The sequence below is a fragment of the Rosa chinensis genome, chromosome 7 (assembly GCF_002994745.2).
Source record: "Rosa chinensis cultivar Old Blush chromosome 7, RchiOBHm-V2, whole genome shotgun sequence".
NCBI lineage: Eukaryota > Viridiplantae > Streptophyta > Magnoliopsida > Rosales > Rosaceae > Rosa > Rosa chinensis.
The window spans coordinates 48,841,123-48,863,920 of NC_037094.1; the positions used below are offsets into that span (position 1 = coordinate 48,841,123).

Sequence of the window (22,798 nt, forward strand, 5' to 3'; positions counted from 1 at the left end):
ATAAATGAAAAAACTCTCAATTTGATTGATGATTGATAATATGACAAAAGATAGGTTCTACAACCATTTAAGGTTGCTTATATATATAGGAAAAGGAACCCTACGGCGACTAACAATGAAACCCTAAAGCCTATTGGTTAAAACAAAACAAATCTAAATCAAACTAGAAAACCAAAAATTCTAAAAAATAGTAAATTGCAGTTTTGAAGCCTAAACGATCCCGAAAGTCCGAAAAAGCCCACACATCGTGGCAAAGTGATAATTTTTGTTCCTGGCTTCGTTCCCTTTCTGAAAAGTTATAGGAATCACGATTCGGACATCGAATGCCAAATTTTCAAGAAACCTAGTTTTCCTTTTTCATGATCGAGCTGTTCTTCGATCCTTGTCGCCATCCATTCTACGTCAGTCTCCTTCACCTCCGAAGAACTCGACTTGAGTTCTCTTCTAGATAAAGAACCTCATCTTCACGAAACTCATGCAGATCAGCAACATTAAAGGTGTTAGAAATGCCCATGGAATCAGGAGTGCGACAACATAAGCATTGTCGTTGATCTTCTTCAGCACCTTAAAAGGACCATATTTTCTTGGCTTCAGCTTGTTGTAGGTACCAAAAGGAAACTTCTTCTTCCTCAGAAACACCATCACGTCATCACCCTTAGCCTAAACCCTAAAGCTGCAGCTTTATACTTGCCATTAGTTTCTTCCAACTTGGCCTTAGCTTCTTCTCTAACAGCCTGCACATTTCTAGCCATGACCTTAGCATCAATACTAACACCAGGAACCTAAGGAAGCTTCATTAAATCAACCATATGCCGAGAAATAGTAGTATAAACTAATGAGAATGATGACTTCCCTGTTGCACTATGCACAACACTGTTATAAGCAAACTCCACCTGTAGCAAAGCATAATCCCACTGTTTGGACCTATCTCCGCAAACACTCCTGACCATGTTGCCCAAAGTTCTGTCAGTAACCTATGTCTGCCCATCTATTTGAGGATGAGCTGTGCTGCTATGATTCAAAGCTATTCCAAACATCCTCCATAAAGTAATCCAGAAGTGACTAAGAAACTTCGTGTCTCTATCACAAGTAATGGACTTGTGTACTCCATGCAAAAGAACTATCTAAAAAATAGTTTGGCTAAATTGGAAGCATCAGTAGTCTCCTTACAAGCTATAAAGTGCGCCATCTTGGAGACCCTGTCAACTAGACAACTATTACAAACACATAATCCACACCCTTTTGGGTACGGGGTAATCCCAATACAAAGTCCATAGCAAGATCTTGCCAAATATCATCAGGAATGGGTAAAGATAAATAGAGACCAGTATTTTGGGACTGACCCTTACTTGCATTTGCTCTGTCTTCACTTTCACTCCTCTACCTGCAAAACATTACTTTGTTTCTTCACTTTCACTTTCACTCTCTCTCTCTCTCTCTCTCTCTCTCTCTCTCTCTCTCTCTCTCTCTCTCTCTCTCTCTCTCTCTGTATAAAAAATTTCTCCTCTGATCAAACTTTATGCTGAATTAAACCCTAAGATCGAGACCCACATCGATCAAAAACCCTAATCGAGATCGATCAATCATGAAGCGGAAGCTGGCCTTTACTCAACGTCGTCTACCGTGAAACCCTCACGCCTCCCTGAAGAAGAATCAGTTCGGTGTTGGGAGAGCAAAACGGCATCGTCAAACAGAACCCCAAATCCAATCTAGATCAAGAAAAGGATCGAAAACAAGAAACATCAACGATGTCTTAAAAGATGAAAGATCCAAGATTTCTGGGATCAACCAGATTTTGGGGACACCCATTCCCGTGAGCAATAACCTGACATGGAGGCTTTTGAAATCTCACATGAGAATTGAATCTTTTTACAGCACCAAGCTCCACTCCGCTCTCAATGCCATCCACGAGTGTTTCGAGCCTTCCAAAGACCCCTACACCAATAGAGACATTGCTGAGGACATTGTCTTCAACTTGGAATCCGATTCCGAGTTGAATTTGAGAGGGTTTTACACTGTGGTTTTGGAGAGGAGAGATGATGATGATGGTCATAAGGAGATGATCGGTGCCGCCACGGTGAGTGATCAATAAGGGAGTGGCTGAAGTGCCACTCGTGGCAACTAGGCCTCAGTTTAGGAGACTTGGGATGTGCAAGATTTTGATGAAGGAGCTCGAAAATCGGTTCATGGAATTTGGTATTATAAGGTTAGTCTAGCCTTCAGCACAACGTGCACTCAATACATGGACTAGTAGTTCAATTGGGTTTTCAATGATGATCAGCCTCAGTGCTCATCATGAGTTCTTGGATTTTAAGGACACTGTTATGTTCCATAAAATACTCTTGAAGCACCCAATAGTGTCCTTGTGATGTGGTTGATTTGAGAAACCTCGAGTTTCCTAATACCAAGAGTCTAAGACCATTCTTTGGTCTTGTTACCCCTTCCTCATCGATCCCACACTAACTTTTCGTTGGTTCCTGCCTTGCAGCGCTTCGTTTTGGTCACCTTCTGGGTTCCTCTTTGGCAGTTTGAGTCAAAACTCCAACTCCTTTTTTCTCAGTAGATATGAGATTTTCTTGTGTTTTTTGTTTTATTTTTATTCTTGAAATTTTAGTATTCAATAATGTCTCTGAAATTCCCCTGTTTACTTTCCTATCTTTTTATGATTTTCTGTTTTGCAGATAGTGAACTTGGTATTTGTTCCTTGGACACTTGGATTTGAGATATTTTATGACATGCCAACGTTCATGCTTAAGGATGCATTACTTTTACATCACTTTCTGATATAGACCATTGACACAGGACTACCATAGGTTCTCTAATCGAAAACTAGCTAGTTGGTATGAGTCTGCTTTACATCTTATCACTTAAAACTACACTTACTACAAAACAAAAGAAACCTTTGTTTTCGTAAGTTGATAAGCTATAGTTTGTTTCAGCTAAATAGATGTCTATTAGGTAGAAGCAGTTGACTTGTTGAAGGTTCAGTTGGTTGCCTTTTACTTATTTCCAGTTAGGATTAAATTCAGTTTACCCCCCTCCCTCCCCCCCCGGCCGAACTTTAGGCCTAAAATCAGACTGGTCCTTATCTTTTTTTTTAATCAGACTGGTCCTTGTACTTTCAAACAACATTATCGAAGTCCAAAATTTGAATTCGGGTCCAAAAATGACGTCAGCTACTGAGTTGGAGTCGATAAGGGGGCCCACACTTCAGATTTTTAAACCTCGAAGGAAGGCAAAATTAATGGACATTTCCTATTTAATATATTTTTTATTTTTTTCTCTATACTCTCTCTCACTCCATTGTGCAGTCCTCTCTCTCTCTCTCTCCACTGCGCAGTCCTCATGGCGGAGGCTGCACAGTCTCCGATCTGATCCCAAATCCTCCAAGAGATCCTCCAACTCTCTATCCAATCCCAAGTCCTCATTGCCTTTTCTCTCTCCTCCTCCTACTCTGCTCTCCTCCAATCCTCGCCGATCCACGTGCCGCACCTCCCTACACTTCGACGCCCTCCCTCCTCCTACTCCTCCTCCGACCATGTCAACACCCCCAAATCTGTTGCGCAACACAAGAAATCAAAGCACAACCATCCGCCAGTCCGGCGTCCTCCTCCAAGCCAAGCAGCAGTCCGCCGGCGAAGAAACCTGTGGAAGAACCTATGGGTCTCCCTTATTTTCTCAATTTCAAGTTTTCTGGGATTCAAAGTTGGGGGCTTTCTCCCCAATTGCCTTGGTTTTGGGTAGATTTGGTTGTGCTTCCTTGAATGTTAGCTACTAGGTGGATTAGAGTTGGAATTGTTGATCAGGAAGTTGGAAATTGAAGCCTGTCTTAGTTCTGTAAACTAGGGGATATGATTGTGCAACCGTAATTGGTATGGTGGATTTGATGATTTCGGATGAAGAAGAAGAAGGAGAAGGAGATAGTGGGAGTTCGGAAGATGAAGAAGAAGGAGGAGGAGGAGAGAGCGGGAGTTCGGAAGAAGAAGGAGGAGAAGGAAAGAGTTCAGAGTGGGGGCTTTGATTTCAAACACAAAGAGAGAGAGATTGAGAGAGGAGAAACCGGAACCGTTTTGGCGGGTGGGGCCCACCTGTAAATGTCAGGCAATAGCCCCGTCGGCAATTGGGCTGCGCACCAGCGCGGCAGCGGGAGCGACAACAGCTTGGGCGTGGCGGTGACCTCGACGGCGCGACTATCGTCGAAGCAGAAACTGGATGAGTATGGCGGCCACTCGACGTTCTTGGACGATGAGGACGATTCCGTCGTTTCTGATCTAGTCCACAACCGAATGAGGGCGGACGAGGTAGAGAGAGAGAGAGAGTATAGAGGAAAAAAAATTAGAAATTATATTAAATTGGAATTGTCCATTCTGCCCTCCTTGAGAATTTAAAAAACTGAAGTGTGGCCCCCTTGTCGGTTTCAACTCAGCAGCTGACGTCATTTTTGGACCCAGATTTAATTTTGGACTTGGGTGATGTTGTTTGAGAGTACAAAGACCAGTCTGATTAAAAAAAAAGTTTAAGGACCAGTCTGATTTTAGGCCCAAAGTTCAGGGGGATAAACTGAATTTTTTCCTTCTAGTTTTTTAGTGGGTGAGGTAGGAAGTAGGTAAACTTTCCTTCTTGATGCATACGTACATCCTATAGTGATGAACCATAAGCATTTTATCCTGTATTGTAATCGAGTTTGCCAGCCACATTTTTCAGTGAAGCTATCATGTCCAAATTTGTTGTGTAGCTTCTGAAGGGATGGGATGTAATAATGTAGGATCACGGGAAGCAACTGAAATTGGTTAGCTTACCTAATTCTAGTGTTTTCTATTCTGATTGTCTTATATATCTTACTGTTGTGTGTTAGACTGTTAGATCACTGGCTTAACTTAATTATGTTATTTGCTGAAATATAGCTAGAGTTCCTCAGTTTCAGCTTACATTTTTTTACTGTTCTTAAACCTCTCCTTTCTTGTTTTCGATCTTGGCAGGATATATGAAAACCTTGTAAGCATAAGAATTGCCTTGAAGCCTTCTGGATGTCTTGCCAAGTTATATCTCTGTTGTACTACACAGGGTTTTACTATTGAGCATTAACTTGTTGCATGTATTTGTATAAGCACCAGATGGCTTGATTCCTTGATGAATTTCAATATTGTAAATGTTTTTTTCTAGTTGAAGAGTGCAGTATAAATTTAATGGTAAGCATGGGATTCAAATGCTTTTGCCTCACACATATATGTAAAGGTTGACATGAAGTGATGGAAATTCATTTAGCAGACTAGCAGCATGGCCTTTAGTTTTAATTTGTTTTCCAGCCAGAGGAAAACTTTAAGCACATTCACCAGTTGCGCCTTACCAATTCTGCTTTTGCATTATATTGTATTGTGTATTGGCTCTTCTGAAAAGCTAACAATTCTGCAAAAAAAAATTAAAAAAAAGGCTCACACTGGTCGATGAAGACTTTCTCATGGGGCTTTCCTTTTCAATAAAATCAATCAGCACACTTTCGTAGCCCGAATCTGTAAATTCATATGTCATATCGAGTATCAGAGCACACAACTGGCAGCTTACAATGTTTCACTCGTACTCATAGCCAACAAATCTAGCTAGTACTCTACAAAAGCATACATAATACGGAGTGACAAATAACATACATAATACATCCACAGTGGTCAAGGTGCAGCCTTTCCAATTTCCCTACGATAATGAGAGAGTTTTTCTGTATCAAAGATCCAAATTAACTTCAAAACGAATTTGTTAACAATGGCAGCAAAGCAGGATCTGCATTATCTTCAGGTAGTAAACCAACTACCAATTTCGTAGTAGATACATCTACAGAGAGACCCCTCTCCACCATTTCGTAGCAGATACATTAGTCCCATAGGCCCTAATGTCTCATTGTTATTAATAATTTAATAAGACCTTGGATAATTTTGTCATGGGTGCATTGATCTGGAGAAAAACTTTTATCTTCCATTTATTTTAGAAACTTTGCTGCTTCAACTAATATAGTGGCCCCAACTCCGAAGTCATTAATCATTATATTTTGTGTCCTGACATCAGGTTGAAATCCTTATGATGATAAATTGCAAAACGTTTCCCTAGCAGATTCAACTCTTCCAGCCTTACCCAAACCTTCAATAAGAATATTGTATATAATACAGTATCTATATCTAACTTCATGCCTTCCAACTCTCTAAACAGTTCCATTGTGATATCTAGTTGTTGGTAATTACATAGGCCGTCCAGTAAGATACCATAAGTTTGAACATGGGAAGTTAGTTGGCCACTACTTTGCATCTTGTATTGCATGTATGATCCATCACAACTAATGTATCGTGAAAAACCATGCAGATGGCCAGCCATGGTTACATTCAAATGCGTTGCACAACATTGTTAACAATGACGACTCAAGTAATTCTTTGGTTCCTTATAAGCCATTAATCGAATATATACTCTTGAAAAACCAGAGAGCTATATGATAAACAAACGCATCCAGAAGTACATACGTAACAAGGAGCTAAAAGACAAGCACATACCATGAGGCAACAACAACCAATCCGGCAGCAATTCATAGTCAGATATTAGTACAAGAAAAATACATATTCTCAACAAAAGACGAAGCCAGATTGATTTTCTTTTATCTTCTTAGAACTCAGCAGCAGCTAAGAGAAACAGGGTAATAAGTACAATATGCAATTGCTCATTGATGTTCTCATTATTTTTTTTGTTATGGAACACGAGTACAGAAGCATCATCGAATCAAGCACCACCTATGGCAAAGCCTAATTGCCAACAGCTTTGCGGAGTTAGCATCCCGTACCCTTTTGGAATTGGACCTAATAAAGATTGTTACATTGACAAATGGTTTGAGATAGAATGCCGCAACTATAGCGGCCGTCACAAGCCATTTTTGAGCCAATAAAGGTAATCCCAAGCTAGAGGTGCTGTAAATCTCTATTGATGGCACACTTCGGGTTAAAACAGCAGTTCATTTTTTCTATGAAGGAAGGAAAGCTGGTCAATTAGGGCCAAATTTCACCGGAAGTCCTTTTGTATACTCACAGTCCTATAACAGATTTACTGCATTCAGCTGCAGCTTCTTTGCACTGATGCGGTCAGATAATCAAATTGTTGGTGGCTGCATGTCAACTTGTGTTGACAACGCCTTCGTCATTAATGGTTGTATTGGTACTAACTGTTGCCAGACTACTCTTCCTCAATATCTCAGTGAGATAAGTACTCAGTTGCAATTTGAATCTGCCCAAGCAGATAGTGGAAAGCAACCAAATGCTATATTTCTGGTTGAGCAAGCATGGTTTCAGTTATCAAACTTTAGAGACGTCAAGGATATGGACAACGTTCCTGTTGTGCTAGAATGGAGGTTGAGCTTAGAAAAGAATAGTTCGCGCGTCATTGAAAATATATTAAAAAATCATGAGAACCTTAGTTTTGGGTTATACTTACGCGAGTATACCATATAAGACTCGTCTCTTCTAGTTTATAATACGACGGGAGGATGACCCAACACCGTATTGCAATCTATATAATTCCACTTCTCCAACAAACAATCTTCCAATGCTTGAGTGTTTATGTCCGGCCGGCTATAATGGAAACCCGTTTCTTGCCGAACCTTGCCAAGGTACGTAAATCAAAATACTCTCTCCAATTTCATTAGGGTAGCCTTGTTTGGTTGCTTTGATATTCCCATTGACAGAAGTGATATTTTCTGGCCCGAAAAAGACTCAATCTACTCATATTTATTATTAACATTATGCATGCCATCATACTCATTCGTGCATGGAATTCGATTCCTTTATTAATCTTAGAGTTCGTTATGTTTCAGATATTGATAAGTGTCAGGAAGATACTCATTGTATGGGCGATGATCCTGCTGCCGGAAAATGGAATTTTAGTGGTGGTGCTTGTCAAGATACTGGTGGGGGTCATATATGCTACTCGAATATAGATAGCGTTGCTTGTGAATTTCTTAGTGGGTGGAGCGGTGCTGTATGCTTTTCAACTAGACACTACTATCATAGCTATCAGCCCAACCAGTTACTCTTCATTGTCTTTGGTATGCTTCCTATATTCCCTAGACTTTAGTAAAGTAATAAGTTGGACTAAATTCAGTTTGCTCCCTCAAATTTTGGGTCAAACATCAATTTGGTCTCTGATTTTTTTTTTCCTTAATCACGATCATCTTTGCATTTTTCAATTGCATCAACCACGTCCAAATTTCAAAACCACCTCCATTTGTGACGTCACATGTTGACTTAGCATGAACATGAGGGCCGACTTTTAGATTTTTAACCCCTAAGAAGGGCAAAATGGACATCTCCCATTCCTGGTGAACTTCTCCTTCAACCTCTCCTTCGCCAATACCTTGAGCTGCTCCACCTCACTCTTCAAAGCCCTAAATTCAACCCCAATTCAAAAACCAACATCACAATCCATTCCAATTCCAACGCCACAAACAACCTAGAGCGATCAATGCATCTCAAGGAATACTAGTTCTCCTCCACCATTACCAAAGCCACCACCATCACTATCGCAACCACAAAGGACTTGAGCTCCACCACTACCTCCAAAGATATCACCAACACCAAAACAAACAAATCGAGCTCCACCATACCACCTAAGGGGTCAACAACACCAACCTAAAAGATTCGAGCTCCACCGACACTACCGAAGCCATCACAATCACACCGATAGCTAGGAAGGAGTTAATCCATCATTGCTGCAATCCACCAACATTCGATTTAACACGTTAATCTAGTTATGCAGAGACTAAACCTCCCACAAATTCTGCATCTAGCTCGGATGCTCCATCACCCTTGATCTTGAAAGTAGAACGAACAGGCCGATGTACGTTCATGTTGGAGCTATGGAAATCCACCCACCAGCAGTGGCGTGTGGTAGTTCTGGCAGAAATGAGAGGTCGATGTTATCGGATTCTAGTATAAGGAGAGGCGTTATATATGGAGGTGATTTGGTTCAATTTGATTCGGAGAAGTAAGACTGGAGAAACCTGGAGTCTCGTGATGACACGTGTAGGGTTCTCCGATGTCAGGTCGACGGAAAGGCTTTTGGGATTTGGTAATCGGCTTGGCCCAGCTCGTTAGTGGGAACGGTGTGTGGAAGAATTGACCGAAAATAGATGAAGATTGAAGTGCAGTGGTGCAGTGATGCGCGGCTTTGGTGGTCTCTTATGGAGGCTGGCAACAGTGGATGTACTTTCTTATGAAATAGGTTGGTATCTATGGTAACTGATTACGGCTTGATCTCAATATCATCATCGTCTTAATTAACTAAAGATTATATATCTGAAGAAGCAAGTCTAGGCTTGATCTTAATCATCTTTGGTCAAATCAGGAATTAGGGTTTGGGATTGGGATTGGATTGAGAAGGAGGAGCTTGAGCTAGGATCTCGTCTAGGCTTGATCTCAATTGTCTCTAGCCGAATCCAAATTCATCGTTGTTTTCCATCTGAAACCAAATAGAGACAGAGGCGATGAAAATTAGGGTAACAAGGGGTAGTTTGGATATTTCAACCAAATTGAGGGTCAAAGTTTGAAAAGTGCGTCCTTATGTCTGTGCCAAGTCAGCATGTGACCTCACAAATAAAGGCGCTTTTGAAATTTAAAAGCCGCTGATGCAATTTAAAACTGCAGGGATGATCGCGATTAAAAAAAAAATCAGGGACCAAACCGATGTTTGACCCAAAATTTGAGGGAGCAAACTGAATTTAGTTCTAATAAGTTTGTTTTATGAATCTTCTTTGAACATTATGTTAAAATTGGAGTTGGGAGGTAGAAGAATTAACTACTGAAAAGGCAAAACAAAAGGTTCATATATCATGAAAAAGGTAGATGAATAACCAATAAGGGCTTTAGGAATGACGGAAAGAGATCGACTAAGGAAGTGTGGGTGAATTGAGCAAGCTAGGAGGGTTTTCTATATTAATGTTTCATAATCATATACTATAAGCTCATTAGTTTATAGTTTAATTGATAAGAAAATCTGGGACCAAGAATAAGTTCTCTTGTATAAAACTAAAAGAGCCAATTCAAAGTTTAGAGAAGTAGTTGAATATAACTATCAGGAAAAGTATAAAACAGACTGAGCTTTATTGTTTTACAAACCATTTGTCACTTTGTTGATGTAGAAAAAAAAATGTGGTTGGTTTACAACATTATTCATTTTCATTTTCATTTTTCTGATTACCAACCACTTTTTTATTTTTCTCTTTTTCTGATTAAACCAGCCACTTCCTTGTCCTACATCATACATGCCTCTCTTACTAATTTGATTGTGTTTTAAATAGGTATTCTTCTGGGCTTTGCACTGTTGTTGCTGCTCATTGCTGCATGGTATGTTTACACAGTCATAAATAGACAGAAAAATATTATCCGCAAGAAATTGTTCTACAAGAGAAATGGTGGTTTATTGTTGGAGCAACAATTACAGATTGCTAAATTTAACGGTGATAAGATCAAGCTCTTCAAATCAGAAGAATTAGAGAAGTCCACTGACAATTTTAGTATCAATAGAATTCTTGGACATGGAGGTCATGGCAAACTTGCACAGTTCATCAATGAGGCTGTCATACTTTCGGAAATCAAACATAGAAATGTGGTTAAATTTCTGGGTTGTTATTTGGAGACTGAGGTTCCGCTTTTAGTCTATGAATTCATACCTAATGGAACGCTTTTCCAGTACATCGATTGAAGAGTTTCCACTTACATGGGAAATGCGCTTACGTATTGCCATAGAAATTGCTGGAGCTCTTTCCTACTTACATGCTACAGCTTCATGTCCCATTTATCATAGAGACATTAAGTCTAGCAACATTCTCTTAGATGAAAAATACAGAGCTAAAATTGCTGATTTTGGAACTTCTAGATTAGTTGCCATTGACCAAACTCACTTGACCACACTTGTACATGGAACATTCGGTTACTTGGACCCTGAGTACTTTCGATCAAGTAAATTTACGAAGAAAAGTGATGTGTATAGCTTCGGGGTTGTCCTTGTTGAGCTCTTAACAGGGAAGAAGCCAGTTTCCATTATAAAAGTGTTCAAACAACAGGAAGAATACCATAGTCTTGTTGCATGTTTCACTATACTGATGCAAAAAAATCGTTTATTTGAAATTGTTGATGCATAGGTTTTAAAGGAGGGTTCCAAAAGTGAGATTAGAATATTTGCTGACCTTGCGAATAGATGTTTGGATTTGAATGGAAAGAAGTGCCCTACTATGAGAGAGGTCAGAACTAAGTTGGAAGTCATCCAAATGTCAAAAATGACTTTTGTTACAGAACAAAACTATGTAGGTGTTGAAATTCCATATCAAGATGGATCAAGCGAGCATGAGCATGTTGTTTCAAGTTCATTAATCGACAATGGGTCAGTTTAGTCTAGGATGAGTTGTCGATCTGACTTTATCATTGTTGCTATTCAATGTTTGATATGAAGCTGCAAAGAATTATACTTTAGTTTTGCTTGATCATGTCTATTCAAATTAAGATTGAAAATATATTTGTCTTTCATATATAAAAATGAAACAGAACTAGAGTATCTTTGTATGATTAATTGCATTTACATATAGTACATTGGACACAATGACATAATAGGTAGTCAATGTGGCTAATCCGCAATCCAAACGTGAACGGAGGAAACATCTTAATAACCTATGTTTGCATCCCTAACCAATGACATGGAACAAATTAACAAAACAAAATACTGATAAAGAGTGACAAATTAACACACCATTTGCTTCACAAAAATAAGTCGTAGAGTAAAGGAAGGAACAAAACTCAAATAAGCTTTACTATCTCCCACAATACAACCTACCTCAGAGAAGTCCTTCGTCACACTCTTGAGTGCATTATCCACTGCATAACAGTTAGTTTCAAGGTCCACATTGGCCATGCCTTGATGGATAAGAAGTAGGAGTCCTGCCGTCATAATGTCATGCCCCAATTTTCAAGCATAAATAATAAACAAGTCAGTGGTGTTCACCTGATCAGTTGCTGACCAAAGAATTTATACTCAATAACCCTTAAATTTACATCAAAGGGTGGAAAACAAAACACCTCAACTTAATAATAATTCTCTCTACCATTGGATTTAAATCCAATGATGGTTGAGCATTATTTTCTTGGTCAATAACTGACCAGGTGAACATTTTCGATAAACAAGTTAAACAATCACAAATATTCCGAGCATGATGGTTCAGACCTTGACACAAAATACTTGGGAGCTTTTTCTTTTCTTTTTAAAACAAGTACACAATGATGCTCTGAACCCACAATGTCAATACAGACTCATTCTTTAAAGTCATATATTACATTAGACGAAGTTTACAAATTAAACTGAAAAACGATTCAAGAAGTAAGCGCATCACCACGCTCACTACACAAACAACGCAATTGGATACCGAACTCTACTATAGCAACAGGGAGCCTCATTCAACAACCATGTACCATGACCTGCAGAATAATCCCATAATCCCTGCATCATTAGATAGTGCACAGGATTGCAACAAACAAACTCGGTAAGCTTTTGAAGCTCGTATGAGTAAGCTCAAACAAGCAAAACAGAAACACAGGCTTAAGTTATATCAACCTAAACAAATCAATATGCGTATATCAGAACAACAATCATCAATTTCACATAATAGGCTTAAGTAAGCCAACTCAAGAATAACGCCCACATGCTCTAACTCTCAACTCACCATTCGGTGAGTTACTTAAAGTTAACTAAGTAACGTTAAAAGTGAAATCAATAATCAGCACCACATAAATCATCACTCCCTTCTCAGAAAACAAAACATTTGTCACCCTCGTAACATTTTAAAATATTTTAAAATGCAACAACAAAGTAAAAATGTACATCTTAATCCATCATAGCACTCACGATTTAAACAATGTAAAAATTAGTAATCCTTAAATAGAATTTAGTTCAGGTGATCACCTAAAATGAAACATTCCAAAATCATAAAAATCCCTACATATCGATTAATTCAGAAGACTACATTAAAATCACACCATTCAAAATAATAGTAATCTCTGCATATACTTGTTCGCTCAAAAATCGTCTCGGCCACGTGTCACTCGGCCGAGGTCTTCTTAGCTTACACGTGTCCTTCTGGCTTGGTGACGTGTGCGAGGGCGTGCCAACTCACGGCCGAGAGGCCTAGCGAGGTTTTGATCTAGGTCACAGAGTTTGCGCTGATCTGATTTCTAATCAGTCGATTGTGGGCCGAGGAAGGATCGATCTCGGCCGTGGGGTTCTCTCTGCCTTGGATGCAAGGACTTTACACGATTCGGCTTTGCTAGCCGGAGTGTTCGTGCTGTGCAACTCGGTGAGTGAATGTGAAAGTGCGAGTGATAATTGATAAATCTATAGGATCCAGATACTCACAAGTCACAGTGAAACAAAATCAAAATATAAGGTGTTACCCTGATGCCTTGATTCAATACTAGTTCGGACGAAGAAACTCATGAATTCTAAAAACTTGTTTATATGATTTTCTTGATATGATTTGTGAAAAAAGTAAGTGCAGGAAAAATAACGAGCAAGGAATTAAAGAACGACAAAATAAATATGCAAGAATGTAAAGGGCAGGAAAGACAAGAAAAATACCAGTAAGTAAAATAATTGACGATGGATAATTTAGATTGATAGAATGTAGAGATGCGATAGAGAATTTGAGAATGTTGAATTTATATTGAGCTGTTGTGTTTTTGGTCGTGGACCTTTAACAAAGATGTCTACGGCCCCTTTTATAGTACAAAATAAATAAAACAAATACAGTCTCGACTTTAATTGTGAGACTGGATTGATTACAAATTGGATTCTATGAATAAAATTCCTTTGATGTTCATAACTGGCAATCAACCATCATGACTCTTCAATGCTTATCTTTTGTAACGGCCACACTTAGTGCTGCAATGTCTCTGAAAGTAGAATTTGTCATTCAGTAGCTTTTATTTGCTCATAATGTCCTGCCATCAGTGTCTCTGGCCAATTGAAACGGCATTGGATAAGACTTTCTCAACCACAAGTAAATTAGAAATCGACTCATGTGAGCCGGATCTCGGCTGAGGTGAAGCAAGTCAGACCTCGGCTAAAGGGAGCCAGGTTGAAGTGAGCCGGGACTCAGCTGAGGTGAAGTAAGCCGGACCTCGGCTGGAGTGAGCCAGGCTAAAGTGAGTCGGCCTCGGCTGAGGTGAAGTGAGCCGGACCTCAGCTGGATATTATATCACAGCTCACGATGACCTGGGCCTGCTTCATGTGGGCCCAGGCTTAACGTCACGTAGGTCTTGCCAAATTTAGGTTCAAACAGAGCCTCCCAGTCCCTTGAGCTTCGGCTTCAATGCCGAGTGGTTTCGGCTTCAATGCCGAGTGGTTAAGGGATTGTAGGTTTACTGATGTACTTTGGTTTGGCAAGGGCCAACTTTCTCTAACTTATCTGCTCCAATTACCTACACCATGCCATGTCTGGTACGCTTCCATTCTTTGTAAACAACTCAACTGGGCTGGCCTCTGATTGCGGCCTTATTTGGCCATAAGTTTGACTTCAATTGTTGTTCCTCAGCCTACCTTGACCGTGAATTTTTTAAACTTCGGCTTCAAAAATAGCTAGCCGAGCTGAAATAATTTATAGATCTCGGCTTCATGAATCAGTAATTCTAGCCGAGTCTCTGTATATATATATATATATAAATATATAGCTCAGGATAAGCTGAGTTGCGAATTTTTTTATTTATAAATTTCGGCCCTAGAGTTTGCCGAGCATTCCATAGCAATATTCTTATCTTTTAAGGAAACGTGAATGCATGTACGTTTCTTCCCTTGAATTAACTGGATTAACTCAAGTCCATGTCAAGTGATATCACATACTTCCCTCTGCTCTGCCGCATCTTTAATTTCATGGAATGGCTGCCATCCTTCATTTGAACCAAGAATTAAATAATATAATATTTAATCCATTTATTCATGTTAATGATTATTATGGAATGGCTGCCATTGCAATATTCAATCATGGAATGACTTCCATCACGTGGCTACCATGCAATTAAACCAAGGAGTAGAAACAAATATTTAACTAATGGAATGGCTGCCATCACGTGGCTACCATTCAATTAAACCAAGGATTTAAATATTTAAGTAATGGAATGGTGGCCCTCCCGTGGCTGCCATGCAATTAATTGCACCAAAGATTGTGGAATCAAATATTTAATTAATTAGTTCCATTAATTAAATAGATCCCAGAGCACATCTCATTAGATATCCATTCCGTATCAAAGAAGGATTTATAAAAGGAAGTGCAGCAGAGTCCATGATGTGTAGGAATTATTTCAGATTTCTTCCCCTGTACGTGGATTCCTTATTGAATAAGAATTCTGCTTACCAAAATTCTACAAAAACGAGTCTCTTATGCAGCTTTCCCTTGTAAAAGAAAAAATTCAGTAGCTTGCAGTGATCCCTCCAATCTCATCATGGATGATGTGGTAAAAGAAGAGGCTATAGAATTTTCAACGAAATTCAACCAAGCTCTATCGTCAATGGAGGATGCGGTGCATGAAGGAGTAATTCATGAATTATCAGGGGACAATCCACCATCCTGTTATTTGGGTCCTCACTTTCCTAGAGGCATGCCGCAAGTAATCTCACAGGTTCTTGATGAATACCAAATTGACACCTCGTGGCATTTTTCTGAACGTGACTGGTCTTCGTGGCGTGCTGGGAAGCCACAAGGTTGGCCAACTCTTACAGACGAATGGAAAGCATGGGTTCCAAGAATGGAGCATTACTTCGGCAACCTTTGGAAAGAAATTGGTATCTTTCATGCCATCAAACTCACGGAACAAGAAATAGTGGCAGAAAAACCCATGTTAGCGGCAGCACTATGTTTTTGGGCCTCTGCTACTAATACCATGAATCTGCCATTAGGCTACATGAGTCCTACAATTTTGGACATATGTACTATTACTGGCTTATCACCCATTGGTATTGAAATTAATGCAAACCACAGTCTTCCAACAGCTTTTATGGATAGCTTTCTTCCTCCCAAACATGATGATAAAGAAGAACAAATGGATGCTACAAACGAATCGAAGAGGCACCGCAACTATAGCACTTTGTATAACACATATGGTGTGGTCGACTCAAAAGAATCTTCAGAAAGACAACCGGTCAAAAAGTATGAACACGCGGCTTTCTTGTTCTATTGGTTATGCAAGTACGTATTTTGTTGTAAGTCAGGACAGTGCCCTCGTGACTATGCAGCAATAGCCGAGGCCCTAGCTTCTGGTACCAAACTAGCCCTTGGCCCATTTGTTCTTGCGCATCTTTATAGAAGTTTACACCGTATTGTGACTGACCGCATGAATCCTAATGTTGGCGGTCCACTTTGGATGTTCCAACTGTGGCTACGAACTTATTTTCCTCAATTATCTGTTGCTCGGCCCGAATACAACCATGATGTTATGTACGGCCAATACCTTATGGCTACATCTTCATCCCACATGTCTTTTGCAGACTGCTTTAAGATGTTCTACACACTTAGAAGTTTAGAGAGCTTCTCTGTCTGCTATTCTCAATGGCATCCAGCCTCCACTGCACTCGGTTTGAATGAACCATCAGAAGTTCTTAGTGAAGTTCAATTAAGAGAAACTTGGGCCAGCTTTCTAATTTCACGGGATCTGCATTATGGGCTTGCAACCTCCAGCAAATACAAACCAGGTGTTGAGATTTACCTCCCCAACTACTTCGCTCGTCAGTTTGGATTTATGCAAAGTTGCCCTGTCCCATATCAACATTCTGAAAATCTTTTGAGTTCATGGCGCCGGAAGTTCAGATCAAAGAGCTTGTGCATCCCGGTTTCAAAACGCTTCCGTCAACACTTCAACCGTTTTAAGATGAGAATATTTCAACCAAGCAGTAGACCAACTCCTCCTTTTTCTATCTGGTGGTCAAGTTACTCTTCAAAATTTGTCAATGCAGATCTAATGGACCTATTCACAACACGAATATTAAAAGGTATCTCCAATGGTCCTGAGTATCGGCGAGCTCAGAAAAGGGGACGAACCGATGAAGATTTGGCTAGCCCAAATAACCGAGATGGAGAGAATCAGTCGGCCTCAAAAAAACGAAACACCATTTTTATTACCGATATTACTGAAATCTCTCCTTCTAACTCTAGTGACAGCAACCACACAGTAGAATTATTCCTCGACGATAATGAAGCTGCCAATAAGACTTGGGTGGAAAGTAAAGACACCATGTCAATTGAAGATTCTGCTCAATCCGTACCCAAGGATGATGAGGTATTTTCCTCTTTCCCTTGTCTCATGAAATTTTCTCTTTTTTTTTTTTTTTTTTTTTTACATGGCTCTAAATAATCTATTGGCAGGAAAAATCTTTTGAGCCAAATCAAACATCATATTATCATGAACCTTCTCCAATCGAGATTGTAGAAGAGACAACAAGCTTCCAATATCAACAAACTAATCAGGTAATTTGCTAAATTTGGAATTTAAATGAACCTGGTATGATTGCACCCACACTCATTTTTTTATTTATTTATTTATTTTTTTTTGTTCAGGTCATTCCACCAACTCATCTTCTATCAGCAGATACCTTAGCTTTGCTAGACAAGCTCACCGATCAACAAACTAGCCATGAACAAGATATGGTCAACCATGACCAAATAGCAGTCGCGGCCAAGTTTGTAGAGGATCTTTGTCATACTGAACTTGTAGGTGTGGTCGGTGATAACCTTTACAGCCGTTTCAAGGAGGAGCTAAACGTTTTGATCTCGGCGCACCATTTTAGTCATGAAAAAACACAAAAAATTGAAGAACACCTTGAGATTATGGATGCTAGCATTCCTGTTTACATCACTGCTCTCAAAAAGTGGGACACCGGCCGTAGACTTGAAAGAAATTATGGAGATATTGTTGCACGACAAAGTTCTCGAGCCGCACAGCTAATAGAGTTGCGCCGTAGTTATGACAAAGATGTTCAAGAATTAGCCGAGTTGGAGAAGCATGTGATTGCAGTTCGCGACCGTATGACTCAGACGACAGCTACTATCCAGCAACAATCTAGCGAACATCACCGTGAGCTTGAAATTTTCTCAAGGCATGGCAAAGCTACTCAAGAATTCTTGGCTAAGAAAGAAGAAATTGACAGCGTGCTGACCACGACTAGTATTGACTGGGACGCATGGAGGAAGATTCTTCTTTGATTTCCTCGGCTTAAGCACAACCTTTTGCTGTGACCCCCTTTTTTTTTTCTTCGGCTATTTAAACTTCGGCCTTGATAATTTTTTTTTTTTTTTTAGCCGTTTTAATTCGGCTTTGTCTTCCTATATATGTTCGGCTACTTAGGCCTCGGCCTTGATTTTGGCCTTTTTAATTTGGCTTCGTGTTTTTTTTTTTTTTTTTTTTGATATCACCCAAATTAACTTTTGATGGCCCACCATTGAGCCGAACCTTGACTAAGATCAACTTAACCTCGGCTAGGACGGACTTAATTGACTAGCCCATATCCGATTCTTGGCTAGGATTAGCCGAACCTTTGGCTAATTCACATTCATTAGAACTCTTAAATTACTGCAATTACCGCTATGGGCTAGCGATAGAAACTTTAGTAACTTTTCACGGCTCAAAATTTAAGCCGAATCCTAAATAAGGTCAGCTGTGCCTCGGCTAGGACAAACTTGATCAACCAAACCATATATCCAATCTTCAGCTAGGATTAGCCGAACGTCAGCTAGAATAATCTGAAATAAGTTATTGACCTAACCCGATTCAATCCTGGACAAATTCAACTGATCCACGGCTAGGCTTAGCCAAACCTCAGCTAGAACCTCGATCAAGTTATCAACCAACCTGTCTTGTCTCACTGCTAGATTATTATATCGTTTCGAATCCCCCCCAAGTGAGACGACTATTTGCACAGTCGGATCACTTTAATCATGAATCATGTTCCAGCATCTCCAATGCAGTAGGGTAGTACCTCTTTAAATGTTGGCCATTTATGGGCATATAATGCAATTCACCATCTCGATTCCGAAGATGGTAAGCCCCATTTCCAAGGATCCGATGAACAATAAATGGCCCCTCCCATTTTGGTGACCATTTTCCATACTTTGGATCTTTTGCAGTTTCAGGTAGTACTGCCTTCCAAACCAGATCCTCTTCAGCAAATGTTTTCCCTTTGACTCGCTTATCATAAGCTCGTGCCACAGCGCGTTTCTGAGCTTCTATACGGTTGTAAGCATCCAATCTAGCTCAATCAAGATCCTCCAAATCCTGTAACATAGCTTGAGTATAATCCCCGGTTGTTAAATTGTTCTGCTCTGCCACCCGTATAGCCTTAATCTTTATTTCAACTGGGAGCATGGCATCATGGCCATATGTCAAGGCGAATGGGGTAGTTCCGGTTGCAGACCGCTTTGAAGTCCGAAGTGCCCACAAAGTCTCAGACAAAATGTTATGCCAATCACGTGGCTTGTCATTAATCATTCTTTTTAGAACATTGATAACTACCTTGTTGGCAGCTTCGACTTGACCATTTGCTTTTGGGTAATACGGGGTAGAGTGGATCATTTTGATTCCCAGATCATTGGCCACCGTGTGCATAGCTTCCGATATAAATACTGATCCACGGTCGGCCGTAATAGTCTCTGGAACTCCAAATCTATGAACTATCTCCTGCTTAATGAAAGCAATCACTGTTTCACTAGAAATAGAAGTGTACGGCTTGGCCTCAACCCATTTTGTGAAATAATCAGTAGCCACTAGGATCCAAACATGTTGTTTAGAGGACGCTGGATGGATCTTTCCAATAATATCCATGGCCCAGCTTCGAAACGGCCATGGCTTAACTATCAGATGTAATAACTCAGCAGGTACTCTCTGGAGAGGTCCGTGAATCTGACACTTCTTGCAACTACGAGCATACTCAATACAATCTTTCAGAATAGTTGGCCAATAGTAACCATGTCTTCGAATTAACCAACGCATTTTTATTCCAGCTTGATGAGCTCCACAAATTCCTTCATGCACTTCATGCATCACATTCATGACATCTTGCCCTCCAAGACATAACAGCAACAAATCATCTGCACTTTTACGATATAACTGGTCTTTGTAGAGAACAAAATTTTGAGCCAAATATTTTGTTTTATGGTCATGGCTGCCCTCTGGGTTGTCATGGAATCTAATGATGGGATATCTCCAATCAGATGGGTCCACAGTAACCACAAAAATCTCCATTGGCACACCACGCTCATGCAAAGCAGGCATTGTTCTCTTCGATATCTTGATGGTTTGATTTTCCTCACTTTTTGTCAAACTCATACCTGAAGCAAGCTGTGCCAATTCATTGGCATCAGAGTTATCTTTACGCCGCACGTGGGAAAAACTTACCCTATCAAAAGCCTCAGCTAACTGGTCTGCTAAGGCGTAATATGGTAGTAATAACCAACTTGTGCATTTGAACTCTTTCACCAATTGATTAATAACAAGTTGTGAATCTCCAATTATTAATACCCTCCGAGCCCCCATTTCTTGTAGCATTTCCATGCCAATAATCAAGGCTTCATACTCAGCTTGGTTATTCGTGCAAGCGAAATCAAGTTGACACGCAAAGCGAAACACCTGTCCTTCAGGGGACTCGATCACAACTCCAGCCCCAGCTGAAGTTTCCGTGCTTGAACCATCAAAATGCATGGTCCAGAAGTTATTCTGCATGGATACTACATCAATAGTCCCAATCTCCACTTCTTCCATGGACTCTATTTCTTCAGAGGGGTGGTGCGCCAGGAAATCGGCTAAAGCCTGTCCTTTCACCGATTTCTGCGAAACATATTTGAAAGTAAACTCTAAGAGGGCCATTGTCCACTTGCCAATTCGTCCTCGGATAATGGGACGAGTGAGCATATACTTGATTAAATCTGTCTTAGATATGACTTGCACCACGGACGGCAACATATAATGTCGTAGTTTTATTGCCGAAAAATACAAGGCCAAGCACAGCTTTTCGATTGGTGTATATCTCTCCTCCACAGCCGTTAAAATTCTACTTAAATAGTACACGGCTCGTTCCTTTCCTCGGTCATTGTCTTGGGCTAAAAAGCCACCAATTGAGTTTTCGGCCGCGGCTATGTACAATTTCAATGGCCGACCTCGGACAGGGGGCATCAGTACTGGTGGGTTTGCTAAATAACACTTAATCTCGTCAAAAGCCTGTTGATGTTCAACTCCCCATGTGAAGGGTTCCTCAGCTTTGAGTCTTAATAACGATGAAAAAGGTTGTATTTTTCCAGCTGAATTGGCAATGAATCGCCGTAAAAAATTTACTTTCCCAAGAAAGGATTGTAATTCTTTCTTATTTGTTGGTGGTGGTGCACTGATGATGGACTTAGCCTTATTTTTATCCACTTCAATGCCCATTTGATGCACAAGGAAGCCCATGAAATTACCAGCTGAGACCCCAAAAATACATTTTTGTGGGTTCATTTTTAACTGATGAGCTCTCATTCTTTCAAAGGCTTGCCGTAGATCAACTAGATGATTTTGTCGTTTATTGGATTTGACAACCACGTCATCTATATACACTTCAATTGTCTTGCCAATCAGATCATGAAAGATCATGTTCATAGCCCGCTGATACGTGGCCCCTGCATTTTTTAAGCCAAAAGGCATAACAACCCACTCGTATGTCCCAAGAGCTCCAGGACACCTAAACGCTGTCTTATGTACATCTTCTTCAGCAATGAATATTTGATTGTATCCGGCATGTCCGTCCATGAAAGACAAAATTTCATGACGTGCCGCTCCATCTACAAGTAAGTCAGCCATCGGCATTGGATATTCATCCTTAGGAGTGGCCGTATTCAAGTTCTGAAAATCAATGCATACTCTGATTTTCCCATTTTTCTTTTTAACTGGCACTACATTAGAAATCCACTCTACATATCTAGCAGTACGAATAAAACCAGCATAGAGCAATCTTTCTATCTCATTTTTTATTTCAAGCTGCACCTCGGCGGAAAAGCGCCGTGGTGGCTGTTTATGTGGTTTACAATTTTCATACAGAGGTAATCTATGTTCTACAACCCTCCGGTCTAATCCGGGCATTTCATGATAATCCCAAGCAAAACAATCTTTAAATTCCCTAAGTAAAACTATTAATTCCTTTTTAAACTCACTGGGAAGCAGTTTGCTTATAAAGAGAGGCTTCGGGTTCTCAGGGGTGCCAAGATTGATTTCTTCCCGGGGATCTTCTACCTCTGCTACTGTGTCCTCCATCTCGGCCGGGCTGGGCCGAGGTCTTGTATTTGAATTTCTTCTTCATGCTTACCTTCTGATAAAAATTCAGCCAAGTTAATGGCCGCGCCTCTCTGAGCGGCCCTTTCATGCCAATAGGCCAGCAAGTTGCTCATTGAAAGCTCAACTGCGGCCATCCTTTTATCTGCTTTGTTGTTGTTACTCATTGAGAACTGAGTCAAAAAGTTTAGCCAAGGCTGGGCGCTTCGAGTCTTCCAACACGGTTTCAGCCCCAAGTGCTACCATCTTGCGCATGGTAACCCCAGTAATTCTCCCAGTACGGTCCTCTTTCCACACCTCTGATGGACCCACATGATCATTATAATACGCAACTTCAACAGCATTAGCCGTGGCCTTGAACGGCTTATCATCAGCCTTTACAGTCTCCACATCATCTCCGTTCCAGAAAACCAACAACTGATGAAGGGTAGAAGGAACACACATACTTTTGTGGA

The 22,798-nt window shown here is 40.2% G+C and overlaps 2 protein-coding genes and 1 pseudogene across 2 annotated transcripts; 2 read left to right on the top strand and 1 right to left on the bottom strand.

The window, feature by feature from the left end:
- The first annotated feature begins 4,094 nt into the window (after window positions 1-4,094).
- Window positions 4,095-11,410, top strand: LOC112178067 (annotated as a pseudogene).
- Window positions 11,411-14,397: 2,987 nt separating this feature from the next.
- Window positions 14,398-18,425, top strand: LOC112178068. Its single transcript, XM_024316280.2, has 3 exons — window positions 14,398-17,330; window positions 17,417-17,518; window positions 17,609-18,425. Exons 1-3 carry the CDS (start codon window positions 15,501-15,503, stop codon window positions 18,251-18,253), a joined length of 2,577 nt encoding a protein of 858 aa, XP_024172048.2. The 5' UTR covers window positions 14,398-15,500; the 3' UTR covers window positions 18,254-18,425.
- Window positions 18,426-19,301: 876 nt separating this feature from the next.
- On the bottom strand, window positions 19,302-22,325 carry LOC112178069 (uncharacterized protein K02A2.6-like). The gene has a single exon (XM_024316281.1). It carries the CDS (start codon window positions 22,323-22,325, stop codon window positions 19,302-19,304), a length of 3,024 nt encoding a protein of 1,007 aa, XP_024172049.1.
- Window positions 22,326-22,798: the final 473 nt, after the last annotated feature.